The 22,747-nt window shown below is 38.9% G+C and overlaps 1 protein-coding gene across 1 annotated transcript in view; it reads right to left on the reverse strand.

Moving 5' to 3' along the window:
* Positions 1-22,747, reverse strand: part of DPP6 (dipeptidyl peptidase like 6) — a 2,722,860-nt gene that overhangs the window by 208,223 nt on the left and 2,491,890 nt on the right. Inside the window, exons 18-19 of the mRNA XM_044066886.1 lie at positions 14,675-14,773; positions 1,547-1,616 (exon numbers count right to left, since the gene is read on the reverse strand). Coding sequence (XP_043922821.1) covers positions 1,547-1,616; positions 14,675-14,773 — 169 coding nt within the window. The remainder of the gene's footprint in view (positions 1-1,546; positions 1,617-14,674; positions 14,774-22,747) is intronic.

Below are 22,747 nucleotides of genomic sequence, written 5' to 3' on the forward strand. Positions count from 1 at the left end.
CTTGTATACCAGTGCTATGTTTCTCCAACTTATATGACTATCTCCTCTATACACTAACACAATTTCCAGGAAACCTTACTTTAGTTCTGTCTTAATTTACCTGGAAATTAACATCACAAGAATGTCAAAAACAAAGTTTTTTAACATATTTTTGCTAATGACGCTGTTTTCTTCAATGAATGGCAAAGTTTGCTGTACAATCCAATCACTTCTTTCCTTTTGTAAAGTAGCTATCAAATACCTGCCCTTCCTCACATTAATTTCTTAACTTTGGGGTTAGACTTTCACTCTTTACCTTTGTCATATATTTATTATTTATGAATACAAACTGCTTGTGCTTATTCAGTAGCTCTTTTAAGGTCAGTAAAAAGCTGGTCCCTAATTCACTCATTTATGCTATTGGCTCCACATTTTGCAATCAGTTCATAGGAATCATAGTCATGTGACCATTATGCCTGTCTTGCCAGTTAACATCCTAGAATGTTCCTCCACTTGCAAAGACAGCTAGGCCATTCGAACCTGAGGTGAATTTTTAAATACTCATTCAATTATTTAAGTACTATCTGAAGGAAGATACTGTAACATGCTCTGCTTTATCTACTACAGGGGGTGGGGTCTATTGCAATGATGAGGGAGAAGCTGAGTAACAAATCTGTCTCTCCACTTTGTTTTGCTGATTTGTTAGAGCAGAATTAGATCCCTCATTCTGGTATTTGTGACTGCATCATTTGTGAAGGTGTAAGAGATTCTGGAGTACTGAGCTGCTGAATGCTCAGAAGGCAAGGCATAGGTCACCTCTGAGGAGCCAGTAAGACACTGAAAAGAGGACAAGTGCTTCTAGTGTTTTCTGGTAGATTAGAGATTTTAAGTCTCTGGTCCTTGGTCCTTCCAACTGTTTGATATGTCTGGTAGGTATATCCCAAAACAGGGTGATGTATTCTATAACTGGTATGGCTATTGCTTAATTCAAGTTGACAATAACTTCTTTAGATCTGGATGATATTCCCTTAGCAGATCACCTGCACCAAGTAAAAGTATTTCTTATAAGCATTGCTACATGTTGATCAAAACAATGGACATTATCAACCCAGATTCCCAGGTCTCTAACTGCATTTTCATTTTGAAGTGGGGTATTGTCAATGAGATATGCTGGAGAGATATTTGTCTGCCAAACATGACTATGTTGCATTTTTAGCATTTAATTTAAGTCCTTGTACAATATGCCACACATTTAAAAGTGTATGCCCCTGTTGGAGGGTTTCTGTTTTACATGAAACCTCATTTGTAAGTTACTTATACCGTCTATGCATTATTTTTCCTGTTCTTTCTAACAAGTATGACATTATTGCCCTGGGAATTGCTTTTCAATTCCTTCACTATGTATCACTCCTAAATGTTCTTTCTCTCTCAGTATACAGCATGTGAGTGACAACAGCCAGGTTACTATTTCTTTGACATCAGCTCATTCCACAGCTATCACCATGCATAAGAAATCATTTAAATGAATATTTCTTGAAACAGTTTAATAATAATAAATTATACTTACACGACAAGCAGCAGAGGGTAGCTGGATGATGTTGAAAAGGCTGCTGGCTTCATGATTTGTATGGGTAGTTCTAGGTGAAAAAAATATTGCAGTTGCATTATATTAATTTTATGTAGCAACTAGATTTAGAAAACAACATGTCATGAGTTAGATTTAAGAAAATGCACCTTCATCAGCTATTTGTATGCCCAACTTATTAATTGATTTCTGATACATTCTATAGTTCTTCTAAATACTGAAATGCCATTCTGTACCCAATTGCTTTTCATACTATTGCAAATAACAGGAGAGGTATACCAGTTCTTATAGGTTCTGTCACCTTATTTTATTACGACATGCTTTCACATGGAATAGGTTAGAACTAATTGTGCTACCTAAGAAATGACTCCCAGCTAGTTGTTACTGTAGAGGTATCAATGAGTGCCAGTGACTAGGGATTTGGATAGCTTTGTTCTGTAGATTCTTATCTGAAGTAACAAGACTTCATTTGTCATTTTGTACCTTACTTTCCATGAGAGAGAGAGAAAAAGAGAGGGGGCAGGATAAAGATAGGGTTATTACATCCACCATGCAGTAGACTTTATTTAAGATTATAAAAGGAGACATGACCAGTGACCTAATGAGCATTTTTATAAGGGTCTATGTTAGAAAGTCAAAGTCTGAAAAGAGCGAACGCTCTTAAATCGACACAAAATACGCAAAACCATAGAAAGTCGAATGTACAAAACAGAGATTTTTTTTCCCCAGGGAAAAAAAAACAAACAAAAAACAAATCCAAAGACAAAATAAAGTGGGGGGCTTGCCCCCCCACATCCCCCTACTTAAATATACCAACTCCGAGATCGCACCATAGTGGAGGAAATGGCAAAGTCACGACAATGGCCCAGCGATTTTTTTCCCTGGGGAAAAAAATTGCTGTTCGACATTCTGTGGCTTCGCGTATTTGGTGTCGATGTAAGAGCGTTCGCTCTTTTGGAACATTGACTTTCTTATATAGACCCCTTTTATAAGGTTGGCACCGCATGCCTGTAATGACTTCTTGGGAATGAAGCAGAAGGAAAACAATTCTGCAGGGTAAGAATGAAAGACTTACCTTCCTGTTCACATTGTTGGTTTTGGATCCACCATAACAGTACAGTGGACACTACGGGTGATCAAACATGAATGATTGCGTAAGTCTGACAATTTTTATATTGTAGAAGAAAAGACTGAAATATTTTGCTAGTAGCATTCACTGGTGTTATAAGAAAGGGAGCACGTTTCTCCTTAAGCACAAATATTTCAACTGGACTACATCGATTTTTGTCTTGTCTTTAGTTCTGAACTCATTTACTGATATGGAAGGTGTAAGTCGTTTGTATATCAATGGGATACAAAATAAACTGGGACCTGTTTTTTTTTTCATTTGTAATATGGTTAAGTGACCAGTCAACAGAGTGTGTCACAACAAAACCAATATTATGTGGTATCTAACTAAAATGTGATACGTTTCAACTTTTTCATCATGGGGAATATGGTTTAATATATTTTACACAAACAAGCACGCAGACAAAATAATATTACAGGAATCTTTCAACTAAGATAAGTAGATACAAAGTTTATCTATATCATTTTGTTTTCTTGGACTGCATGGAGATAACTTGGTCATTCATTTCAGAGAGTGAAATACATTTTTAATGAATCACAAAAGAACATTAACATCTGAGCACAGATGTGTTATATGTCTGGAATAATACAGTTCACAGGTTAGCAGATATGGTGTTGTATCATATTATAGATAAATTTATGCCCTGCACAGTGTCAGTGTCAGACAATGTTATCGTTTACTGTAGTTTGTTAGCTTGTTAGAGCAAAATAATTGTTTAGAAATAGAAAATGTGAACTGTTTTTTTTTTCTTTTTAACAAAATATCCTGGGCTGAAAAAGAGGGCACTGTGTGTGTGTGTGTGTGTGTGTGTGTGTGTGTGTGTGTGTGTGTGTGTGTGTGTGTGTGTGTGTGTGTGTGTGTGTGTGTGTGTGTGTGAGAGAGAGAGAATGGTTGGGGGCAATGCATTATAGAGGTCTTTTAAAAACTTTACAGATTCCAATGAAAAGCTGATTTAATTATCAAACAATTTTAGTAAATACTTGCATATCAAGAATGCTACAGATCCTATACCATTAGCTTTGGATTTCAAAATAAGTACTAATACTATTGATCATCCATATGTTTTTTAAAAATATTGCAACGTAAGGTGGGCTATCACCATGTTTACACATAATAAAGCTTTCTTTCTGAACCAAATTATTTTTTTACTATTGAAAGCCAATTAATCTTTTTGTTTATGGGGTGAAAAAAAACCCTGGGAACATGAAAGACCCTCTAAACCCATTGCAGCAGGAGAAGCCCAACAGCAACCCCTTAATATTATGTACTCTGTGTTTACACAACTTCAGGGCAGATTATCAAATTTCATTGATTTTTTTTTCATTTAACATCAATTCGGTAAAGCAGCTTATCTCTCCTTTCTATCCATTCTCCATCAGTAATATCAGATTTATGCATTTAAGGTGCTGCCATTATCTAAGGCTGAGAGATGATTATATAAAAATAACGTTATCATTCCTGACTGCTTGAACCTTAGAAATAATATGCACCTTAACGTCACCAAATAAAAAAAGTTCTATATATAACAACTCCACAGTGATAATAATATGGCGAATGGAGAAACTACACAGAACATTACACAGCTGTTTCAAGAAATTACTGCTTTTGCTCCTGTATGAGTAAGCTTGTAATTTCTGAGAGCACACACTCCATGGAAACTTATACCAGAACAGGAAATTAGTCTGTTACCATTTATATACATCCCTTCCCATCCCATCCTATAGACGAATATACATTTAAATTATTCCATATGCATAGTTGCTTTAGGTCAAGAATGTCTTTATTATAAGAGTTTACTGGAGATGTGCTCATGCTCGAGAGAAGCAATGAGGGTGTAAAGACATAATAAAGGAAATGTGGGAGAGAGACTAATACTAGTTAGTCTGTACTAGTACAGTTAGTACTGTACTAGTTAGTCTCAGCCCACAGGATATAAGTAAGTGGGACTTACGGAAGGGTTATGCCATGAGCATGAGAAGCAGAGGCATTCTGCTGTTTTAGACAAGTGATGTCTAAGAGAGTTTCTAAAGTATGGGAGGGAGGTAGATTCTCTGATGTTTGATGCTATAGATTTCTAAAGTTTAGGACCAAGTATGGAGAAACTGTAGTTGCTGCATTTTTTGTACTGAAAGTTGTGTGTTAGAGAGGAGATGTGGTCTGGCTGGGATCTAAGGTTAGGGGATCTTTCCATCATTATATATCTTCCTGTTAGAGATCTAAAGGAGCTTTGATTAGAGTTCAGATATGAGTGTGAGATTTAGCAGTTCTGGTCTTTGTTGCATTGGAAACCATTTAGCTTTCTGGATCTTTCTGGATTATTGAGCAGTGGTGCTCTCATTTTGTTGCATGAGATGAAACAGTGTATTTTGCTGGCCATAAATTATAGGGAGGTAAGGCTCTTCTTAGAGACTAAGGCAATGACCAGGAATCCATTTACAAGTTGAGCCATAAGTACATGAGTATGCCTTTTTCTATTGCATCTCTACCTGCACAAGAAAGAATGTGAGTAATTTTGCAGGAACAAAACAGAGTTTGGTCAATCTTCACTTTGTCTTTTTTTGTATGTGAACCTGAAAGTTGTGATTTGAGTAGAGATAGATTCCTAAGTACTTGAAGGATAGGATACTCTCTAGGGGGTTATCCTGTAAATCTCAGATGATAAGAGTAAGTTTTTAACTTTTGTGAGGTTCCAAATTGTCTAGTTTTATTTTGAAGCAATTGTCTGGAATTTAGCCAGTTGTTGAGGCCTTGGAGGTCTTGCTGAAGTTGTTCATCTATGACAGATTTAGACCGGCATGATTGGTAGATTACTATGCCATCTGCACAGAGGATAATTCAGAGAGACTGTAGGTCTGCTGGGAACTTTTTTTATACAGATATAGATTAGTAGCGGGGAAAGGACTGAGCTCTCAGGGATGCCCACACTGTAGATGTGGCATGACAGAAAGTTCAGGAACATTTGTGAAGAGTTGATGTTGATGTACTGAAGCAGAAGAGTAGAATGATGTAGTTTGTGGTTAACTGTGTTGAAGGACTGCATTTGGTCTATAAATATTGTTCCAGTCAGTCCACAGCCATTGGGATGGCATTAGTAAGGGTACACATAGCTGTGATGCTACTTCTGTTAGCCCAGATACTATGTTGCTTTGGAGAAAAAAAGACATTGGTCTGTAAAATATTTAGCTAATGGATTATATGCTATTTTTTCTAGAAGTTTAGCAAGAATTGAAAGTATTGGCATGTCTAAAGTCTGAACAGGTGTTGTTGATTGTTGTGATATTTCTTAAGGGTACGGCTGCTGTTTTAGCATCTTGAATGAGTAATATATTTGACCAGTCTAGATTTGAGAGGGTGTTTTTTATTTGTTGAAAGCTTTTGTATGTTCTATGTCTGAATGTGACTAGGTATCTGTTTATGGGAAGTGCTGCTCAGAGTCACGATAACTGGGCAGCGATCACTAATAGCGTGTGTACATATTTGGGGAGGGGGACTTTGGTGTGATGAAATCCTTTGTGTGGATCTAGCTGTGCAGGAGTTTCTTCTGTCACTGGCAGGAGAAGGAAATGAAACAGTATTTTTCATGGCAGCGGTGTTGATATACGTCCTGGCTTGAGCCAGACAACCTATGTCTCAGTGGGTGATACAACAGGTTAGTAGTATATAGCAGGCATTGCATATATAGTTATTATACATACTGTTTCTATCCTAACAAAATAGGTTCAATGCACGGTTCTCTTCAATGGCACAAAAGGAGTCAATAAAGTGCTGCCAAAAGAGATGGTGAAGCTGAGTAACAAGGAATTCAATATTTGCGCCCTCACCCTCCATATTGCATATGCACCCCTGTAGCAACTGTTAATTTGTTCAGTATGGCATTCTGTATATTATACATTCACAAGCAGAATCAGTGACAGACTACAGGAAGAAATGACTAAGGCAGGATATAAAGCTGACACCAGCACCTTGGTAGAGTCCCGCAATGGCAATGAAATACATGGGAACATGTTACAGTCAGAAGCCACAGTGGCACCTGTGTGTGTCCCACTCCTGGATAAGGAGCTGCTCTATAGAAATGGCATATTCACAGTCAAACATACTAAGCACTCTGTGGCTGTACTAGTTGAGTGTGCACTGTTCCCAATGGGGTAGTGCCACATGTGGCTAACAGTTTCACAAGTATTTCCCTTGCGCCAGAAACAGCAGCTTCAGATGTGAACACTGCATCTTCTGTTAGCATACTTAGAATAAGCTAGCAAGCAGTACTGATATCCCATATCCTGCCCCAGTTCACAGCTGCCCCTTGAAATGCTCTTGGCATTGCGATAAGACAAATGATGTAAAGCCCTGTCATCCAGATACTGCCTGCTGACACACAGTCCAATGGAAAACTTCCAAGGGTGGTGCATAGCATTCACGGTGATATTACCCATCACCATTGTGAGCTCCATGCTGACCTGCAAAACAGTTGGTAAATGGCTGCTCTACTGAAGTTTGTGGTGGTTCAGACAACATCAGTGAACACCTTCATGAATAGGATGTTCAGTGCCATCTTGTCTTCTCAAAATGGCAGTACTCCCTATGGGCAGGGTAGGGTGTGGACATGAGGAGGATATGTATGTGGGCCTTTGCAGGGAACACATAACTGGTCCTGCTGATGCTGTCATAAAGCATGGCGTCCTTCAATATGGGTAGTGTTGATTACCTGTCTCCACACCTGAGGCACCTCACTAGTGAGTTCCTTATAGAGTCATGTCCTGAAGTAACACAACATCCCTAACAGACGAGAACTCAAGCCTTCCCCTTTTGCCACAACCATGACAAAAGATCAAGGTGACATGTGGAATCCCATTCCTGCTGGAGGAGGAAATGATTGAGAGACATTATTCATTCTACTCCTCTGTATGCAGTCACTCTGATTCCCCCCACCCATTTTCTGCAGCCAGTCTTGTGTCTTTGTGAACCTGTCTCCTGTGCAAATGATGACAAATGTAACCCATGGGAACTTCCTGCTTGTTATGTAATGATGGGGTGTGTAATATACAATGGGACCAGGCCACGAACTAACCAGCATAGCCTGGCTGGGACACTGCATGAATCATGCTTAGATTGTGTAACACAGTCACTTTATGAACATTATGCTCCATAGTTGCTGATCAGACAATGTCGCCTTACCAGCACTGTCATATTTTGTACCCATTGTTCTCTGCTGTGAGGTGTCACTGATCATACCTTTTGTGAAGTCTGATAACTGTCGTGAGGTGTCACTGATTATACCTTTTGTGAAGTCTGATAACTGTCATGTGAGGCGTCACTGATCATACCTTTTGTGAAGTCTGATAACTGTCATGTAAGGTGTCACTGATCATACCTTTTGCGAAGTCTGATAACTGTCGTGAGGTGTCAATTATCATACCTTTTGTGAAGTCTGATAACTGTCATCACCCTCTGCTGCTGAAGGAGTGTTGGACTGATAGCAGAATGCAGTCACATAGTTGGGATGCTTCTCTTTCTGACAAATTGTTATGTTATGAAACATGGCAGCACATATTGCAAACAGCTTGCCAGCTGTCTCAAGGGAGCACTTTTTAGACATCCTTAACATATCTGGGCAATGAAACTGTGACTTCATAAGCCAAAACACGTTTTATGTTTTACAATGTTATATGTCAGGGCAAGGGCAGCGCTGGAATGCATTTCTCCCAAAATTTCAGGGTTACACATGGGAGCCATCAGTCAGGGTTCAAGGGGATAATCTGCATCATGTGAAAAATATGTGCAAAACATATATAAGCAAAATAATTTGGGGTGGTGCATAGTGTGTGTATTTATCATTTTTTACTCTACACACATTTATCAACTACATGGTCCTGTAAGAAATCAGCACACTGAAAGTTCTTATACAAATCAAATGTGTACTGTATAAACAAATCATGGGAATTACCAGGGAGTAGTGTTCCCGTACATCCCAGACTACCTGCTTCATGGTATGGTAGCCTTTCATATTGATATATCTCTTTGTTGGCCAGAAGGAACATTTACTACCATGAGTGCCATCTGTAGCACCCAGTTCCTTGTGGAGGTAATACTATATATGAAACTCATTTGATATTGATTGTTTTTCTCCTAAAATGATAGAAATAATTCCACATGGCAAAATGGGGGACTGCACCAAAGTTATAGGTACAATTATGCCAACTAGACATGTAATCATATGTGTGCCAGCAAAATAACATTTTGCAACATTTGGATTTCTAAAGTGCAATATTTTTAATGAGCATTTTTGGTAGGAAAAGTATTTTGCTCATTATTCTTGCTTATTATTTATTTATTTTTATTTTATTTTACATTTGTTTACCTGGGAGGTCCGACTGGACAGAACTGTCCATTTTCAGCAGAGACCCAGGGAGAAAAGCTCCAGAACAATTGCTAACATACTATACATAAGATATTTACATGAGCATTGTGGTTTAAACATACAGTTATAAATGATTGTTGTTCATACAGTATGTTTAGTAGAGATAATCTTGAAGATGTAGTGAAGATAAGACCAGAAAGAAAAACTAAAAAATATTAGCCAGGTAATCTTGAAGATGTATTGAAGATAAGAAGAAAAGGAAAACTAAAAATACTAACCAGTTTGTCAGAGAAGAACAGAGACAAGTTCATTTGAGGTTCATTGACATTTTAAGGGAAAACTTTTCAATTTAGTCTAGGGGAGAGTTAGTGGGTATAGATGGGACAGTAGGGAGTAGCCAGTGGTGAGTTGGTAAGAAATGTGTGATAATATATAATGCATCAGTGGGAGTTTTAAAGAGGTTGGATAGTGGGTAGGGGAAAGGTGTTAGAATGTGTCAGTCAGGTGCTAGGCAGTTGCATGTTCAGGAGTTGTTTAGGTGGGAAATAAGCTGTGTTTTGAAGATGGTTTTATTAGGTTGCACCCTGATTTGTAGTGGTAGGGAGCTCCAAGTCTTGGCAATGTTGGGAGAATACAGGGAGTCATCAGAGCTGTAATGGCTTTTGGAGATTGAGATTAGTGCCTTGTTAGTGGATCTTAGTTCTCGGTTATTGGAGAAGAGGTTGAGCAGGTCTTGTAAGGCTGGAGTTTTGTCAGGTCAGTACAGTGTTTGGTGAGCTACAAGAAGTTGGCTTAGAGCTAAGGCGTTTAGGAGTTCCAACCAGGAAGTCTGTTTTAGGGCTTGACGGTGGTGGATGTGGTAGGAGGAGTTTGTGGCGATTTTGCTATTTTGTTACAGCATAATGATAGCGTGTTTAAAACGCTCTTGTTTAGATTAATTAGGGCAGGAGAAGCATACAGTAAGGTGACGAGAAGATGGGTATGAGCTAGGGCAACTTTACTGTTACTGGTCAGGAAGTTTTTACATCTATAAAAAGTACCTAGTTTTTTGTTGACTCTGGCTATTGTATGAATTATGTGTTTGTCAAATTTCACATTATTGTCAATAATGACCGCTAGTAATTTGGTTTCTGTGATGGGGGAGATAGGGGTATTATCTGATGCAGAAACAGAGAATGAGGGAATAGGTACTGCGGCTTTGGAAGGATGGAAGAGCATAAGTTGGGTCTTTTTAAGATTTAGTATTAGCTGGGAGTTTTTTAGCCAGGTTTTGATGGATGCAAAGGCTCCTTGGGTCTTGATGTGACGTTGATGGAGGGTGGGAACAGAGCAGATTAAGGTGGAGTCGTCAGCGTATTGAACCAGGTTTGCTAGATCTAAGTGAAGATTATTTCTAAGTATAGTGTAAAGTAGGGGTCTTAGGAGTGATCCTTGGGGTACTCCTAGTTTTACAGGAAGTAGGGGGGAATGGAGTTTTTCCACTGTACAGCTTGTAGGCATTGGGAGATGTAGTCTTGAAACCACAGTAGAGTGGGGGTAGTTAGTTTTAATTCTGAGAGTGAAATTAGAAGTTTTGTATGGGAGACTGTATCAAATGCCTTTGATAAGTCAAGGAAAACTGCAGACACTAGTTGGCCATTGTTGCGTTGCATATTTACTAGGTTACTAAAATGGATGAGTGCAGTGGTACTGCTATGGTTGGGGAGGAATCTGTGTTGAGTTTCAGCAAGGAGATTGTTGGAGAGGAGTTGTGTTAGGATCTAAGTGTAGATAAATTTTTCCAGTATTTTTAGCTAGTGGAGGAAGAATAGCTATAGGGCGGTAGTTTGTTAGGTCAGTGGAGGTGCCCCCTTTGTGTATACTGTAGGAATTTTTCCAGAGAAGTGGTACCTTTTGTTCTGAGACAGATCTATTAATGATTATAGAGATTGTGCAGGGAATAACTTTAGTGGCTATTTAACAAAATTTGGCAGGTAGTTTGTCTACTGCTATGGTGGTGGGTTTAAGTTTGGTTAGGTGTCTATAGATGGTGTACGTTGGTACAAGTTGAAGGGTGAAGGAGTTGGCGTTATTTGATAGGTTATATAGTGTAGTGGGGGTTGAGGAGGGTGGGTCTGTTGACAGCTTTATTATAGAGTTGGTAAAGAACTCATTGTATTGGGTCACTGTGTTTATAGAGGTGGTGTCTATGTTTGGATGAGGAGTTGGTGATTTACCTGGTTGGAGAATATTGTTTATAGTGGCCCAGAACTTTTGTGGGCTGGTATTGTGCTTAGTTTGAATTTCTCTATAGTATTTTTGTTTGTCTAGCCTGACTTGTTTTTTTTACAGTGTTTCTCATTTCTAAGCATGTTTGCCTATTAAGAGTAGTTTTGTTTTTGCACCAGGTGTCTCATGCTTTGTCCCTTTGTTTCATAAGTTGTCTAGTGCTCTTGGTAAGCCATAGGGCATAGATGGTTTTAGTGCGGATCTGTCTTGGTGGGGCAAGTTGGTTGAGAATGCCTAAGATGATAGTGTTGAAATACTCAACTGCTTCATCTAAAGGAAGTGTTAAAATTGGGGATCAGTTAGAGTGTTTAAGGGCTGTAATAAGGTCATCAGCCCTGAAGTTTTTAATGTATCTGATGTGTTTAAGAGAGCTAGTTCTTGTGAGTGTTATTAATATCTGCATCCACATCTTCTATAACAAATAGATGTTATTCCTTATGATATGTTACTTTTAAAAGAAGTATGCCTCATTTATATTCATGTAAAAGCTTCTTTAATAATATTACTGTACAACTGAAATTATTTATTTATTAAGGGCATCAGGCCAGCCTATTGTTTCAGCTGTAGTGATTTACACCAGCATTTTTCAATAGCTCTGGGAATTCACCATTCACTGATAGAAGGAGGCATGGAGACATGCCTGGGTACTTAGAAAGAAGTTGACCACTCACATTAAGGGCTAAGGTGAAAAGGCCCTGTGTCCATGGTGCAGAGATCTCCAATTCAGAGACATATTAGCTGTAATGAGGAAAGCCCTCATATTCATCAAATCTGCATGTTTCTGAATCACTGTTAACTACTGTAAGTACAAATTAACACTTCCTGCGGTAGTTAGCAATGGTAGTGACTGCATCATGTTAGCACAAGGACTCCCCCCTTTATTCACTATGCCACGTACAGTACACATATTCAAACACATACCCCCCTTCCTCTTTTAAATTTATCAAGCTGCTTGCAACAAATGTAGCAAACAGTAGCTACATTGCCCTCTCTGCCTGCATGAAGCGCTACAGTTTCCCTTCACTTACTTTATGCATCGTGTTACTTCCTGGTTGTTGGCCAGCTATGGCCATTCAATGAATTTATTTTAAAGTTGTCATTCTTCAATAATTTTACACTTCACTGCTTTACATTCAATATTTCGACATTTGTGTTTTGTAGTATTCAGTAGCCGAACATGGACCCTCTGGTGTTAATGATCCTCAGTATGTTTAAGTGTTGTTAAGGCACAAACTGAAGAGTTCCTAGTCATGTCTAGTGCTTCTTTTTTCAATTCCTGGTATATTAAAATGCCATTAAGGCACAAAATGAAGCTCTCCCTGGTGGCTAGTGTTTCCCCTCCCAATTCTTGGCATGTTTAAGTTCAGTTAAGGCACAAAATGGTGCCTAGTGTTCCCCCCTGATGCATGTAGTTTATTGTAGTCCATGATTGTTAGTGTTACACCTATCCAGTGTTGTAGGCTTTTCTTGTTGGTAGAAGGATGTTTGGAGGTATGACAGCATGCCAAACCAACCCACCGACCCACACGCAAACACACAGGTAAAAATGCACAGCCTCCTATCCAATTGCACTCACAGATGCACTCATCCATTCTCATATGCACACATACACACACATACACACAAACACACACACACACACACACACACACACACACACACACACACACACACACACACAGATACACACACACACACACACACACATGCACACACTCACACACACATGCACATGCATATGCACATATGCACACACACGCGCACACATGCACACACTCACATGCACACACACACACACACACACACACACACACACATGCACGCACACACACACACGCACACACTCACACACACACTCGCACACACATTCACACTCACACACACATGCACACACACACTCACACGTACACACATGCACACACACACACGCACACACTCGCACACACACACATACACGCACACACACATGCACACGTACATTCACACATGCAGTTAACACTACCTGATCAATAAACTCCCCACCAATTACCTCTACCACGAAGGATGACCACAGCCATTGAGCTGTATACATTGCCATGAGTTACCAAGCCTGGCTATTCTTATCTTTTCTGAATCACTTAGCTGCTTAAATGCCTTTCACAGGCAGTTCTGAGGGGAGAGCACATGGTTAATTAGTGTATATATCTTCTCCTGGACTGGCTCATTAGTATGTAGTAAGGCTCCAAAGACAGAAAACTATGATGCTGCATGTTTTCATGCAAAAGCATTTCAGCCGAGCAGTGTCTGAATTCAAAGAAGTAATGTTTATGAATTCCTTTCCTTTCCTTTTGTCATAAATGCTTGTAAATGTATATGAAAGCAAGAACTTACATCAAATGCTTTTAAAAAAGGTAAAGTTTTAGGGATGCAACAAGTGTTCCAAAGACATTGAAGATCTGTCCATCTGTCTGAAGAAATTTTTTCATATCACTAGAAACCAAGGTTTGAATAAAATTCCATTTGCTAGATGGGTTGTAGTGACTGAGTGAGGAGTGACAATAGAAAGCGCAGGTCTCTTTAAGGGAGATGATGTGAGTCAACAAAGGCTGTAATTTGTCAGTTTTTCTGCAGAAAATGAACCAACAAGCTAAAACAGACATTGGGCACTCATATCTGAATAGATATGTGGGAATATATATAAAGAAAATTATGGGAGCAGTACAGTTACTGTAAGAGCTGAATCTGAAGCATCGAATACCTAAACTATAATTTGTAAAATATACAGTACCTATATATTATTGGAACTAACTTGTATTCCGCTAACTTCAAAGTCTTCAGCTTTTGAAAATGCAGTGTCACAAACACTGTGCCGCATGTTTATTCAATCTATGTGGCTGTACGAAGTATGATTTTGTGACACAGTGGTAGTGTTTTTACAAAATGTTTTTAGCAATAACGCACAATATAATGTGAAATATATGCTAATTTGCAGCTAACAGTTAAATGTTTAAAGTGATGCTTGCACATATGAAGTAACTTTCAATATATTATCCATTTTATTTTTCCTCACCTGATGATTTATTAATTAAAGCAAAGTACTGAATAAAATCTATACATTGCCACTTCTAGCCACAACAATTTAGTAGGCACTAAGCAACAATGGACAGGCTATTAGAGTATAGTTTATCTTGGAAGCTACCTCTATCTACCCATCTATCTATCTATCTATCTATCTATCTATCTATCTATCTATCTATCTATCTATCTATCTATCTATCTATCTATCTATCTATCTATCTATTTATCTGTATTTTTTGTGAAACCCATGTGCGTAGCAGCATCTGTAGAAGATGGACAGCAGTGAGTTTAGAATACTTACTGTAATCTTCTATTGTGATTTCTCTGTATTCCACAATTGGCATCTGCAAAGAAGCAATTGCTCGTTGAACATCAGCATTTGTCTCTAGTTCAAGGATCACTAAAAGAAAAGAAGATGCATATATCTGTTTACTTAAAAACAGTCTGTAAATAACAGTGCAGATAATATCATATTTCATTAAGACTATTTAAATGTCAAATTTTGCTATGTTATTTTTATCATTCAAAGTTTGTCAGTGCAGAAAAACTTAACAAATAACAAGTTGTTTTACATTAGGAAGGTTTGTGGTTCTTTTCCAGGGATGGTCTGCATTTATCCCCACTAGGGATTTGGATATTAACGAAAACCTTTTTAACCCCCATACTGCCTTCTTTAGACAATTCCAAACTGATAAACCTACTGACTTAACTGAACCTATGAAGGAATATCTGAAGACAGTACTGTTCAGTGCCAGAAGTCTTAACAAGAAGCTCTATTCCCTGCAAGCCTTCCTCTCCCTGAAGAGTGTAGACATCTGTGTAGTAATGGGGACATGGTTTAAAGTCACTCACAGCACCACGGCAGTGCAAGGTTATAATGCTTTTCACACCTTTAGACCAGCTACTGCACAGGAAGGAACTAAAGGTGGAGGAGTCTCAGTCCATATTAAAACCAACCTCATATCTGGACTAGTTAAAGTGGAAGTCATACATGTTCAACTCACAATAAACAGGGTGCTGTACCATATCTCTGCAACCTATAGGTCCCCCTCTATGTCCCAGAAAACCCATGCTACCTATCTAAATGTACTAAAGTCCCTCACCATTCAACCCAATATGATATTCATGAGGGATCTCAACTACCCCTCTATAGAGTGGGATCCTACACCACTTCTAATGCACAAGCCAAGCAATTTCTGAACCTTGATACCACCATCCTGGAACCGTTTGTCTATTCTCCTACCAGGTATAAAAACATCCTTTACCTTGTACTCATGGGCTGATATTCCTTACCCTATGTAATATCTTCGCTGGTCAGATCTGAACATAAGGCAGTATTACTTGAAATAATAATTAAATCCAAGCCTATAGAAAAAAAAAACTGTAAGAACTATTCCAAGACTACCCTCTCTCTACTAAGCAACACCTTGGCTAACTTCCAAACGCCTCCCAATGCAATAAACACCAAAGCATATGCTGAGCTATTTACAAAATCTCTGTACAGCCGTATTGAAAGCTGTATTGAGTGAGCTGTGACCAATCATATTAAGAATAAGACAAACTCAAAAAATAAGTCACCCTGGTGGAATCATAATATCAACTGATTATACAAAAAAGAAAATAAAATCTTGGCCAAACGTAGTAGGAACAAAGCCTTACATACTAAAAGCCCCCTGACGAATCTAAACAGGCAACTAAGAGGGATAATTAATACTTCAAAGGCTAAATTTGAAGTATGTCCATAACCTCAAAGGAAATACACAACAATGCACAGAACCACAAAACTTCTTCTAAATGGCATCACCCACAGTGAACCGGAGGTCATTGCCAAATTTATGGCTGACAGGTTCAACTAAAATTCACCCCCCACTCCCCCAGATAGTCCAAAGGAAATACCACATATCACAATACTCCAACCATTACTAGGCAACAGGTCATTGATACACTTTGCAAGGCCCAAATCACTGCATTGATGGGCTCGGATAACATCCTGAGATGTTTAATAAATAGCATGAAACGTGATGTCTCTGTTACACTTGAATCACCTTTCAACTGGAGCCTTCAGTTTGGTTTTGTGCCCAAGGAATGGAAGATGGCTACAGTCATTCCTCTGCACAAAGGAGGTCCAACTACTGATCCAGGTAACTACAGGCCTATAATTCTTACCAGCCGCATATGTAAGACCATGGAAAGAATCATCATGGACATGATAAATGAGGCATAGATAATCTGCAAACATTGGACCCTTCACAGTCTGGCTTTGTTAAAGGAAGGTCATGCCTATTAAATCTGGTAGACTTTTTTGAGATGGTCACCAAAGCATTAGATGAAGGTAAGACTGTGCACACAGCTTATCTTGACCTGGCAAGACATTTGATAGAATATCCCACTCAGCCATTATATACAAGCTCACTAATTTAAGTATAAACCCTTTTATCACTCTCTGGATAGCCAACTGGCTCACTGATAGGACCTAGGAGGTTAAAATAGGTGAGACCACCTCCACCAAGAGTCCAGTTACTAGTGGAGTCCCCCAGGGCTTGGTACTGGGCCTGCTCATTTTTGGCATCTATTGCTCTAAAATGGAAGCAAATGCTGAAGGTTTATGGATGACTAAGTTTGCAGATGATTGCAAACTGGGGTTATCGTAGACTCCCCTGCAGATACTAACAGTCTTCAAGAAGGTCTATCTCTGACTAACAAATAGTGCCAAAGCCATGGTCTTAAGCTCAATGCTAAGAAATGCATAATTGTACCCTTTGGGAAGAAAACTATCTCAGTTAATTACCATGTTGATAATCCACCCCTAAGAATCAGCCCAGTGGTCAGGGATCTGGGTACACATATAGACTGTAGCTTTACCTTCTACCACCATGTAGCCACAGTGGTGAGGAAATCCTTTTATGTTGCACAGCTTGTAAGTAAAAGCATGGCATCTAAGTCCAAAGAGATTATTATCTCACTATACTCCACCCTTATCAGACCAATCATACAGCACAATGCTCCCTTCGGGATGCACTTGACAAGGCATATGCAGCAACTAGAGCGACCTCAGAGGTTCCTTACAAAAAGAATACAAGACATAACAAACCTGCCTTATGTAGAGCACATTAAACCCCTTTACCTCTATTTAGTCTCCTACAGATTGCTGAGGGGTGATCTAAGCCTGGCTTACAAGGCATCCCCAAACCCCATACTTATGAATCTCCTACATATCCATAAGTCAAATAGTACCAGAAATACATGGTCTAGTGACCTGAATTTTGTCTGTGACTTAAACAGAACATGCTGGAGAGACAGATATGTGTCCCAGAGACTGCCCTTCTTATGAGACAGTCTTCCCATCTGTGTGAAGCTGAGTTCATCTATTACCCAGTTTAAGCACAAACTAGACTAGTGGTTTGGGGAGTAGGAAATTTATGCCAAGACTGGCACCAATATATATTATGGCCAGAGGTAGCTTATAAATGTCTGGCCCTCAATGTCCTGTCTGGATACGGGACATCATTATTCTTTCTGGAAAACTTGGCTAGACTTAGAAAGCCAACCCCCAGGTCATTGGCCTAGTAACAGCCTATGAATCTATGAATCTATACTGGGCTGGATTACAAAAGCCTTGGTTATGGTGTAATATGCCCCAACTTGATGTACTACTCCATGCCCAAGTCTAACATTTATGGCAATGCTCGTCCCCATTCAGCATACACTAATGGGGATTGGCAGAGCTCTGCATCCAATAACAAAAGGGTAGCAGGTTCTTCTCACCAAAATATTTTGGCATCATGCATTAGTGAGGTTTGCCAATACACAAGGCTAAATCAATGGCAGAGCTCTTTGAAATGAATGGGCTTATTGGCAAGGTGGAGGCTCCATCTATATGTGGCATTAGGTTCTGGAAACAGTACTGAGTAGGAAACTGGACTGCGTGTACTACCTAGCTCTACATACAGGCAGATATGTACTGTAGATATTGTGAGTGATGGAGGATCATGCCATAGACCAAAATGGTAAATGGTAGTGGGTAGTGTGAGCTGTCTGCTAAACTGCTCAGGGGGATGGCCCATTTTAATGTATTTAAAAAAAATGTAGTACTTCACTGGAGGGTTAGTGGCCCCCACATCCACGTGCATCTTTTTGGATGTGGTGAATATAGGGATTACAGCCACGCACCAGTCTTGCCTACAGATGGTACTGTTGACCCATGACCAGCCTCATAACCATGCAGCTCCATCTGTATATCGTCGTTTGCCTGCAGTACCAGGTCTACCGTATAGATGGAGCTACTTTTCCTGAGAACATCAGCTGGACTGGGTGGTTCCACTGAGTCTTGTAGCAGTGCCAGCCCTACTCTCACAGTATGCAATGTAAGCCATTAACACAAAATATTACTGTGTAGCAAAGGGTTGGATTTCCTGTTCAGAGCAGAGAGGGCAGTATAGCAGAAGCTGAGAGCTTTCATTAACTTAAATTTGTTTGAATACACCCCAATGTGTGAAAGATGTGGGCATGCAGTGAGAAAGATATTTCTATGATGTCGGTAGAGTTTCTATTCAACATTGCATTTTAAAATTTGTAAGAAAAGATACTCAACCTTTTAATCAACTTAAAAGGTAGATAGCTGAGTAGTACAGATGCTAATTTTTATACACTCCAAAATAAACAATTACCACATGTAGACTGTATTTAATTTTTATTCTGAAATTAGCAGACTAAAATTAAGTTACTGAGTGCAACATACAATTAAATAGCACATTACAAACAGGTCAGTTATAATGAGCAGCAGTTATACAATGAACATTTTTTGTCTATCATATTTTATTTTTATTTAGTATTTGTTTACCAGGAAAGTCTAACTGGGACAGAGCCCCAGGGAGAAAAGCTCCAGAGGCATGTCTTTGGAATGCTGGAGGAAACTAGAGCACCCAGAAAAAGTGCACCCAGAAAAAGAACATGCAAATTCCACACAGAAGCCACCCCAGCCAAGAATCAAACCAGAGAACCTCTTGACATGAGGTGACAATATAAACCACTATACCACTGCTCCACCCAAGTTCTCTGCTAGAATCATAAGTCTCTATAACAAGCAGAAACTGTAAAACTAAATATTACCTCCTGGATAAAACTGCCTGCACTGTTGTAATGTGAGGGTTGCACAGTAACAGGCATGCTGTTTTGGGGACTCAGGCAATGCAAACAGATTTATTTAATTATCTACATTATTTGAAAATAGTAATATTTAAAGTGAATCAAAAGTGGACTATATTACCATATTCAAAAAGCATTATATGATTAGTACATCACAGTAAGACGTTGTCCTTTTCGATTCTCAGCTAGAGTGTCTTCTGTGTGGAGACATGCGTGAATGGGCGTACCTTCGTTGAAGCTTGTGCGTCAGGGCCGTCAACCCGGCATGTAAAAATCTACTGCCAATCATTAGCGGACTGGAGTTCCGCTGTGGTGACCCCTAAGCGGGAAAAGCCAAAAGACACAACAACAACATAGGGTTTAACAAAGTTTGCTGTTTTGTACATTTACTCTACATAAATGTCACATGATGTATCCAATGGAAAGGAAACTTTTTTATGGACTACTGTTTTTGAAGAAATCAAACAGGTGCACTTTATGCTTTTTTTTTTTATACTTTCAGAATAATACTGCAAAATGCCAAAATATGATCTGGAATATTTTTATTAATTCCATATCTGTTAATATTTGAAGGAGTTTATAAAACATAAAATATAACATTTTCCTAAAAGATCTAACAGTTATAATTGTGTCTATCAATGCTGGTACACAAATTTAATTTTAGGTATAGCAAAAGTAGTAGAAAATGAAATAACAGGAACGATTTCAAAAACATGATGTAGGGAGAAGGGGACAACTGTAATATTGTTACTGCATCAAAGTGTGTAATTAACACTGATTCACTGGGCTGACACCATCGCATTGAGGAAGAATCACCCAACTCTATAGTTTACAATGCCAAGTTGTTGAAATGTATTTATCTCTATATGCTGCAAAGGATAATGAGTTTCCATAGCAAGCTATGTTAATGAATTTTAGAGAATGGGTGACCTGTAGATCGCACCCTGATTTGAGAATGAACGTTCTCCACCAAAGTGTTAATGTATTAGTAGTGCCAGCTGAGAAACGAGTCCACCGCTTCACAACAGCATGTCAAGTTGCCATAGATCTTGGACTGAAAAAAAATAACGGCCACCATTATTTTATGCTCACTAAGCAGTGCTTTTCCTCTTTAACAAGTGTAAAATAAAAGCAAAATAAAAAGTGTGTGTGTGTGTGTGTGTGTGTGTGTGTGTGTGTGTGTGTGTGTGTGTGTGTGTGTGCATGTATGTGCGTGAGAGAGGGAGAGCGAGAGAAAGTGAAGAGTAAGAGCAATAAGTCGATCCCTGGCAGCACCAGCATCAGATATAAGGTTTGCGTACCCTCATACCTCTTAACTTCTCTGCACAAGAAATATGGAAAGAGCCACAAATAACAGGGAAACAAAGGACCACATATAGGGACAGATTTTAGGTACTGCTCTTAGAAAGTTGCTAGAGTAACAGCTTTTCCATTAGCATGCATTTTCTGAAGGACAGGGAGTGTGAACTCACATGTCTGTCATTACTTAATGAATTCTATCCCTAGTGATTTCACAGGATACTACAAATGTTGAGAAATGGAGCAACCATATCAGCAAAGAATGTGGATATTTGGACAGCTGATAGGTATGCTCTCACCTCTTAGCTCAAAATAACTGGATACGCCTAAAATAAAGGGGGAAAAGGCTCAAAATAGGAACATATTTTACTTGAATATTGGGATTTGTGTTGGCATGTATTTTCTGAAGCAGAGGTGTGCCTGTGAGAGGGAGTGAGTGAGTGAACTGGACTATTGGCAGCAGCAACAGTAAAGAAGGTTGCACATCTCTGGAGCTTTCAGCTGAAGAAATCTGGATGAAGCCTAAACTAAAGGGGGAACAAAGGCTCAAAAATAGAAAGGGATTTTAATTATTGCTCTTATAAAATTACAAGCTGGCTTAAATAAAGGATTTCTGGTAGCATGAATTTTCTGAAGAAAATAATAACTCTAAAACTCAAATGTATGTCATTATTTAGTAACTTTGTTCTCCAAGGACTACCAACAAACCAGACATTTTAGGGTAAGGGACCAAAAAATAATGTAAATACCCAGATATTTTTAAAGTGTTATATTTTGGATGTAAAATGCTTCTTTCAACACCATTAACATATATTACAGCAAGTATGAAACATTAGACAGAGGAACTATTTTACATAAACATATATAAAAATATATAGTAATTAAAAAATAATAAGTAAGTAAAACATAACAATTTTACAGACAGCCCCATTCTCTAAGTGCAATAATGCTCTCCTTGGTGTGTATTATTGTGGAAATAACATCCTTCCAGGGATGTAGAGGCCCTCCGCCACCTGGGCGGGCATTATTTCTACAATAACACATACCCTGTCGGGCATTATTGCTTGCTTATTGCCTCTTCTGAGTGTATACACAAACATTCCTGAGGACTTGTCAGGGTCACTGAGCCTGGCCAGATTTCACCAACACAGCAGCTCCATCTGTTATGTCAGTCCTGGGTGCAGGTATAGAGCCAGGACTGAAATATAGGAGGCCATAGAGTACAATAGCTAACCTGTAAACAGACTGGTGAATACAAGCATGAGATCCAACATTGCCATCATGACTGCATTCACTCCATGCAAGAAGCGGGAGGGCAAACTGCAATTCTTTAATACCAGGGCATCCTACCTGTCAACCTGTTAATGCAAAAAATCTGGCAAAGCTTGACAAAATAGGGGTACAAATAGAGACATATTTTAAATGTTGTTCTTATAAACTTAGAAAGTGATAGAGTAACAATATTTGTTTTAATATACATTTTCTGAAGGATTCGAAGTCTGAAACTCAAATGTATGTCATTATTTAGTGACTTAAATCCTGAGATCATTCCAGTGATTTGCCAGGAAAAAAGAGGAACAGGCCAAAAATATGAGCCAAAAATCTGGACATTCTGCGAAAATCTGTATAGTTGAGAGGTATGCCCATGGCATTAGCAGTGGTTGTAGCAAAACAGCAATGTGAGCCATCCCTCAGGATTTTTGTCAAAGTATCACATTACATTACACTCATTTGTGCATCCACATGGTCTCAGGATCTCCCACCCCAAGTCCTGACACATTCTGTAGAGGTGTCTGTGTATAAGGAACTACAGAATGCAAGAAGTCTGACTTCAAGTCAGGTGATGCTTGCATTAGCTAGTCCAACATTCACAGAGAACTGCCACTTTACCAACAGTTTCCATTCACATGAATGGGATACTCCATCAACT

The sequence above is a fragment of the Protopterus annectens genome, chromosome 3.part1 (assembly GCF_019279795.1).
Source record: "Protopterus annectens isolate FY-2018-M chromosome 3.part1, PAN1.0, whole genome shotgun sequence".
NCBI lineage: Eukaryota > Metazoa > Chordata > Ceratodontiformes > Protopteridae > Protopterus > Protopterus annectens.